The sequence below is a fragment of the Dermacentor albipictus genome, chromosome 1 (genome assembly GCF_038994185.2).
Source record: "Dermacentor albipictus isolate Rhodes 1998 colony chromosome 1, USDA_Dalb.pri_finalv2, whole genome shotgun sequence".
In the NCBI taxonomy this organism is placed as follows: domain Eukaryota; kingdom Metazoa; phylum Arthropoda; class Arachnida; order Ixodida; family Ixodidae; genus Dermacentor; species Dermacentor albipictus.
The window spans coordinates 396782922-396790991 of NC_091821.1; the positions used below are offsets into that span (position 1 = coordinate 396782922).

Here is an 8070-nt window from a genome sequence, read left to right on the forward strand (position 1 = left end):
TAGAGAAATTGTGTGCAGCCTGCATAAAGGTGTGCAGAACAGCAGGCATGTGATATTACGTTCCTAGTGCTGCATTAACTGTAGCTCTTGTGTAGTATATTCACCATGTTATTGGTCAAGCCAACATTTATGGCATTTGTTCTGGCACCACAGTGGGACAACTGCCGAGTTTTTGCATGACAGTGAAAAACTTCATAGCCCGTCTTTCTGCATTACTTGCCAATGCAAATTACGCACGTTTACAGTGACTTCCCACTGCTTCTGCTTCCTTGTTCTATAGGTTAGTCTAGTGGGTTGGGCTCAGAACTCTTGGCCATTGATTTCAGAGTACGTAGCAATTTTGACATCTGTTTGAGATGACTGGGTTTGTCTGTGTAGGTATTGTCGCCAATTTTATATCTGAGTGTACATTCGGTGACAGTATAATGCAGTTTGATAATGCGGTCAATTGGTAAAAGTTAGCAGATAAAAAGCAGCATGTTGAGTCTGCATGCAGAGGCATCCTTCGTGGTATGTACCTGAAATACTAAATGACTAGCTGTGTTCTTTTATCCCGACTGGTGTTGTGAACCGCTAACAGGGCCCATGACATGGAGTGCCCAGGAACAGCAGGTCTTGGACACTGTGATGCAGGATCTGGCCGACGCAGCTGAAAGCTATGTCAAGGTTCGTTTGCCACTTTATGGGATTTGTTTTTCTTTCTTTTATTCAGTAAGACAAAATCAGAAGTGCGAATTCCTTGTCTAAAGTATATGGGCTGTTGTGTGCCAAACCATATTGCTCGTCGAGCTGTGCAACCAGTCTCCTGTGCCACCAGTGCTCTGGAAAATATGGACATGCGTTGTTCTCATTCTCCAGCATGTCTTGGCCAAATTGGTCAGCACTCGCTCACATTCACCCACCAAATGTTTTATTCAGGTACACCTACACTCACGTCTTCAAAGTTCGCTACCACTCTCTCACAATCGTGGCTGGGGCATAAGTACAAGGAAGCTAGCTTGTAAGTGAATATGCCAGCCTATGGCATTTATAATGCTGTCTACTGTGGCAGGATGGGCATATATTTATTAGCATTCACACTTGCATTTCTCTACCTCTCTGTCATGTTCAAAGCCCTGGAATCGGTGAGCGAACACGTTGATGTACGCTACTGGAGAGCCGGAAACAATAGCCGCCCCTTTCATGGACTGGAGCAATCTCCAGGCACACGTGCAATAGCCTAAACACGTCTGAAAACGAGTGCACCTGTGTATAGCGCGATGTTGCCTCGGGTCTTTTGACCTGCTTAGGAAAGGGTGCCCTTACAGGTTGACGCTGCCACATTTAGTGGCTGACTGCATGAAAACCGTATGTTTACAGGCGGAATGTCTTTTGAGGGCTCAAGCATGTGCCCGGCAAGCGCAATTTGTTGCCCTCCAGCTGCGTTACTTCAAATCTCGGCTTCCACTGCTCAACCTCACACCTTCTGCTGCCCTTGCTACTGTGGCACAGCATCCAAATTTTTTTGAGGTGAGGTTTGTTTAAACAGCTTCCTTTTATACTGTGCCTTACTTCCGGTATAATGTCATATGGCTAAGAAAACACTTCCTTGAAATAAATATGAGCCAACTGCATATGGTATCTGTATTTCATTCTATATATTTGGGTTATCGCTAACCTTGCTAGATTTTTGGTTGAACAAAACAGAGTGTAGACATTAACTGCTAATTCATTATAAAATATAAAGATTCCAAATAAACGCCCACACACAAAAGAATGGGACAGGGTGCCTGTCCCTTTCCCTTCTCTTGTGCGTGTCCATTTATTTGGCGTCTTTACATTTTACAATGAACAGCTACCAACTAGCCCAACAGGGAGTGCTTTTATGAACTGCTAAAGTGACTTTTTCTTGCTAATGGCTTAATATTTGCTTGATGTTCAAAGAACAGTTCTAACTGCATATCATCTTAATGCTTTTGTTTGTATAGTTGGGAATTCATAGATGAAGTGTGAGATGTATAATGGATGAAATTTTTTTATCCTTGTGCATCAATTCACAAGCAGTTGGATTCTGCAACATTTGGTGTCCTTTATATGTAGTAATATGTTTCTAAGTCGTTCTTTACATCTTTGCTTGATTCATGTTTTCTACAGGCTGACATGATAGCAGAGGCATATGGGCTTCAAGGATGGCATAGTGCAGCGATTTTTCAGAGGGTGTTGCTGGAACAAGACTGGGATTACCTCAGGGACCTGTGTTCAGTCTGCGAGTTGACCCCTGAACACGTTCAAGAGCTAGTTTTCAAGTAAGTACGCTCTACATTGTTTATAAAGGCACAGCAAAATGAAATACCTATGCACCACAGTTTACTAATGGAAGTCATGAGGATTATATTGACAACTTTGACAGCAACACCAGCACTTGGCACTTGTAGTTCCTTCATATCTTTGTAAGGTTCATCAAGACATACCATAATTGTATCTTTGCCTCAAATGTATGACGTCATTGGTTACTTGCCGAAATGAGAATCCATGCTCCGTATCAGTAATTAAATGACTAACCAAATTCTCAGGTATTTTGGAAACATAAGAAAATAAAGGCAAGGAAATCAACCAGGTGTATGCCCAATTTGCTACCCTACACATTGTCATAGGATCATGCATATGCAAAGAACGGAGAGAACACCAGATGCACACACAATGGTGCATGAAAAGAATATAGCAGTGCTGCAGAAAAGGGGGGCTTGTTTGCCATATGTTCAAATTGCTCTCATGATTTCTGCTTTATTAGACAATAACAGGTACATGAAATGAAGTTGTTAATTCAAGGAAGGATTTATGCAGCTTATTTGTGCAGCTCATACGGCGTTCTACCTGTTTGTTTGGCATTTGTGCAGCTCAATAAAGTCATTTGAAACCTAATGTTGACCGTTATTCAGTGTGCAATGCAGAAGCGTGGCTACTGAAACTGTCAGAACACCAGTGGAGTGCTTAAAGTTTTTGTTGAGACCCTTGTTAGTTGCATCAGTGTACTAATAAGTACAGTACAGCTAGCTCAAGAAATGTTACTGTACAAACGGCACATGACAAATATTCACGTCATTGTGGAAGGATGTTCAACATAATGTGTGGCAGTGTTGTATGATGGCTTACCAGTGCACTACCCGTCAAGGATGTTTGGATGCATCAAAATACCATCTATGTAAATTGGCATGCAAACATGCTTAAATTGACTAGGGTATGTTTTTTTGCATTTAGACTCACCTGTGTGATGACTTGACTGTGACTCTGACATGGATTTGGGGACTAAACTATGTTAAGAAACCAGCAGTGCATCAAGTGCGCATCACACACTTAAGAAAAGTTGCAGCCATATGAAGGAAGCAGACAGTGAAGCCAGGGAAAGCATGTGGAAAACTTAATTTCAATTGAAAATTATTAAATTCAGTTGATGTAGAAATGAGGATAGGTGAGGTGAAGGTGGATGGAAAGACAACTTGCCAAAGGTGGGAGCTAAACCCACACCTTCAGCACTACACAACTGCTGCTTTGCTGCATGAACATAAACAACACAAAAATTGTGAGGAGGCTTAAGTTTAGCCTTTAAGAGTGGAACGCTATAGCATTCAAAGGTCATAAACAACACAAATGACTGCTTGTCATGCTTCCCGGCAACTGCAGCTTATGTAACCGTAATGTTTACTGGGAAACGCTGGTGCCGAATGCTATGCACGAAGGCAAGCTTTCTGGTAAAAATGGCACACTGGAAAAGAAATGCTGGAAAAGGGGTTTGTGTTTCCGTTTCTGCATTACAGAATTGTTTATTATATACTCAAATTACAATCCGACGCTGTCATGTCAGTAGATTGTGTTTAGATTGTACTTTACGATTTTTCTGACACATGTTACTTTGATAAATTCAAATACTTCAGTAATGCCTCTGCACCACTTGATGGCATGCATGGTTGTTGTTTGGAATGATTTTTCACCAAGCAACGTTCGACGCTGACATTTGATTTTTTCCAACGTGGGGTTTTTAACACTATCGCGTTAAAAGGTGCACTGATTATCAAGTCACCCCCCTAACCCACCTCCCAGTTTCTACTGAAGGCACATAGCTGCAGTGATTCCTGCTGCACTCTATGCTAGTTGCTTTCACCACCTATGGTTTTGTAATCTCAAGTCTAAAGAATGAAACCAACAAGAAGAATGTTTCTTTTCAAGGTACGAGGCAGAAGCATCTAGGAACGAGAAGAGTCGAGAAGCCCTTGAGCACATCCTTGAAAGTCTTCCCTGCTTGGAGTCACGGCTGCGGCTCTCAAAGAGGCTTGGATTTTCACGACTAGCATCGCAAACACTACAAGATCACCCTTATCTTCGAGACTGCCTTGAACAAGATATTCGGTAGCCATTACTCAACCTGATTTTCTACAGCGCTCTCAAAATAGTATTTGTTGCATTTTTTACTGTTGTAAAGAAGTGAATTTTACTAGATGAAAAAAAAAAGTTGTTAGTGCAATAAAGTTCTTGTTCAAATAACTTTTATGAAGTTACAGAGCCATGTTAAAGGGCGCCTAAACAAGTCTGGTAATTCAAAAGACAATTGCGGGCTCCTCTCCAGGCTTTTCAGATCATTTCTTCACATATCAACACGCCAGAAGGATCGTGCATGTGACGTATAAATGATGCCTAAGCATTTGCTACTAATCACCTGCTGTTTCATTCTTGTACGCTGCTGTATAATTTGGGAGAAATACCGTGAAAGAATCGTGAAACGGAGTAATGCAGTCACAACACCGAAATGTTAAGGCATGGGCCCTATCTTGAAAGCGAGCTGCAATGGTCCGAGTGCCAACAGCTTCTTGTGCGCTGTGTTCTCGCTTCTTAGTTTGCGTTGAAGCGAGAGGCAGCTCGAAGGTAAATTTGCTCACTGGTATGGGCCCGACCGTAAAAGCGCTCTTGTCTTACTTGATGGATGGACTGGTTTCCTCGTTGGGTAGGCATATAAATGCTTATGCATTTAAAAAATCTGTCAATTGGTTCACGTACAAGGGCCATCAGTTCCAATACATCTGCTAGCACGCCTTTGCCACGCAGCTGCATGCCCGCCCTTGTTGTCTTGGTTGCTTGTTGCGCGCGATCACTTTGTGAAGTCACAAAGTGTGACTTCACTTTGTGTAGTGCAACAAAAGAGCACCAACATGACATTTGGTACTGACGGTGTCTACATGCTTCTGTAGAAGCTGACGGTAAGAAGAGAGAACCCATGGGGAAAGTAGCAAAGGTGAGAGAGAAGCACTCACTTGCCTGTAAGCGAAGAGGGATTTGGGCCCTTTAGAGAAATGAGCCAAAGTCAAACAGTGTCTTGCTGGCGTGACAGATTACGGTCTTAAAAAATATCATAGAATTTGTTCTCTCCACTGAGGACTTAACCCTTTGGGGGGGGTCAATGACGTAAATATACGGCGCCGCGAACAAGTGCAAAATGGTCGATGCCTGCCGTATATTTATGGCGCCGTCTGTACGTTTAAAAAGCGCGCCAATTTCCTAACCTTTTCTTTTCTGTCATGTGCTGCCACTATGTGGGGATACAAGTAATTTTTTTCGTGTACCACCCTTTTTCAGTTTTTGTCGCATGGTTTGTTTTAGCGCTAGTTCGCTCCCGCGCAATGCGTGCGCGGGTGGTTTCGACTTCTTGCGCTTGCAAAACTGGTGGCTATTTCGCTACTAATCGCTTAAAGGCGACCGTTGTTTCTCACTCGTTTAGCTCTCACAGGGGTGTGCATAGGAAGGATCCTGCTGTGCATACATTTCTGTTGCTTTATTTTTTTGGAGACTAGCGAAAACTAATTGCGTCTGGTTGGCGATAAGATGAAGATTAATGGAAGTTGGTCACATTTTGCTTTTTTGACGGGCACACAAACACATAGCCATGTGATTACGCCATGGATGTACATATTAGTGTAAGTGCTGGAACATTTCAGTCTTGCAACATATTCTCATGTGCACATTTTCAAAGCCTTGAACATAACTATGCATCAAAATTTTTAATTCTTATAAGTTTATTTCCTTTTTTATTTTTGTTATTCATGAATGAAGAGTACATGTATACCAACCCAAAATACTTTTTCTCACTTTACGGCCACCCTAGAAAAATTACGATAAACTTTTGTCGAAGTAAGTCCCTAAGAAGAATTGAATCTGCAATAAAAAAATACGACCCTGGACGGTTGCATATGGTAGAAAAAATCAACCCGCAAAGGATTAATAGCCTGAAAAAAAAAATTAAACAAAGTAAATGTCAGTGAAGAACAGCTGACTGCAAAAGTTTTCAGGCCATGAAAGTCACAAAACGGTTACATTTCGTTGCAACTTGTCCGCTACACTTGCAATTTTGGTGAACAGTGGGAGGTTTCACAAGGAAGTACCCACTGCGTCTTTCAATTCAAGGGCAGCTTCATTGGCTACAGTGAAATTTCTTTTTCACAAATACCATGCTACAAAAACTTTTGTTGTTGAATGTTTAATCCCCAATTTATATTGACCAGAGCCGGTATAACGTAAAACTGCTCCAACCTGTTTTTATTTCAAATCGACCATTAACCCTCTGCGATAGGTCAGAATGGCTTGGGCTCTGCCCATATGGGTGCGGCGTCCGCCCATGAGCTAGACCCAAACCATTCTGACCTATCAAGGAGTGCTAATGGGTGATTTGGAATAGAAACAGGTTGGAATAGTTTTTATGTTATAGGGCCCCAGGAATGGGAGAGAAAACGCATCATCTGTAAATGTTGCTTTATTGGAAGAATGTTGCACCGTGTTGAGAATGTGGGCGGTCACGCTTATGACAGGGTTTTCCATTGCGAGGCGGGAGCAGGGGTGGGGCAGGAGTTCAGAGGGCGCACCACACACACGATAGTGCCAATAGGGTGGTGCGAAGAGCGTACCAGGAAAATTCAACAGAATTCACCAAGGTGCAACTTGTGTTAAAATACTGTGTAACATGCTCTTTTTTTTTTGTGGTGGATGCTTGCGACGGTTGTTGATGGTGGCTTTTGCCACGAACCAGTTCGCAGCAGTGGCGCTTTGCCCAGCCAACTGCAGCGGCCACTACGCTGTGGGTAGAGTGACCAGGAGAGAGATCTCTCCAGAACAGCACTGGGTATGTACACATTTTCCTCTGGTTCGCTGGCCCCCTTGTTAGAGATTGGTGGGTGTGTGCCCTGTATTGATCTTTTTTTGAACGCTAAGCTGAAGAGCGGTGTGTAGTGCTCGCACATGGTCCCACTATGCAGAGCTGCACTTGTCAGATGCCCAGGCCGACGGAGATTGCCTGAGCTCTTGCAAGTGGTTAACGTGAGAGCAAGCAGCATAGCTGTGGGGACTTTTCCTAGTGGCTTGTTGCGGGCAGCCATCCTCTCGCAATGACTTGCTAGTCGCACTTTATTTCTGTATTTTCGCCCTTGGCGCAGAAGCCCTTCAATACCCGCTGCGACCTGGGCATTTGTGCAGTGTTGGGTGCCACCGGAGACAAATTGGGACTGTGTATTCTCCTGTGCGTGCAGCGCTTGGTGCTTCCCACCTTCTGCGGCCTGAGCTCCCATGCAGTGGCGCGCTATAGACAACAAGAGGCAACAACTGATGTGGCCCTGTGGCTCTTTTTTAGGCTTGTAGCGCAGCTCGGGAAGAGCAAAAAGGAAGGAGGTAGGGGTAATCAAAAGAAATAGAAAACAGAGTGAGCGCTAACTTCCAACTGACGGTTTATTTCGTGACACAAGACTACTTATACACTCGGCAAACCATATGACATCAAGAGATAACAAAGAAACCAAGCAACAAAACCAATAGTAACCGAGTGGTAACATATTCAGTCGGAGATACGCCAATTCACTGCTTGATAATTATAATGAAGGTGAGCTTACACATGCATGGCCCAGACCAATGATAGCCTTTGCTTCGATGATTTCTCTTGTGAGCCGATTACGACTGCGACCAAGAATGACGCATTCCTCTAAGACAGGTTCGCAACCACACGTTTTGCAGTGCTGCGCAAGAAACCCCCCAGCTGTAATACAAGTCTTGGCAATAAAC

The 8070-nt window shown here is 43.3% G+C and overlaps 1 protein-coding gene across 1 annotated transcript in view; it reads left to right on the plus strand.

The window, feature by feature from the left end:
- Positions 1-4518, plus strand: part of LOC139054673 (spatacsin) — a 92418-nt gene extending 87900 nt beyond the window's left edge. The window contains exons 35-38 of the mRNA XM_070532080.1: positions 581-666; positions 1360-1509; positions 2134-2285; positions 4204-4518. Of these exons, the coding sequence (XP_070388181.1) occupies positions 581-666; positions 1360-1509; positions 2134-2285; positions 4204-4387 (572 nt within the window). The 3' untranslated portion in view covers positions 4388-4518. The remainder of the gene's footprint in view (positions 1-580; positions 667-1359; positions 1510-2133; positions 2286-4203) is intronic.
- The last annotated feature ends 3552 nt before the right edge of the window (positions 4519-8070 follow it).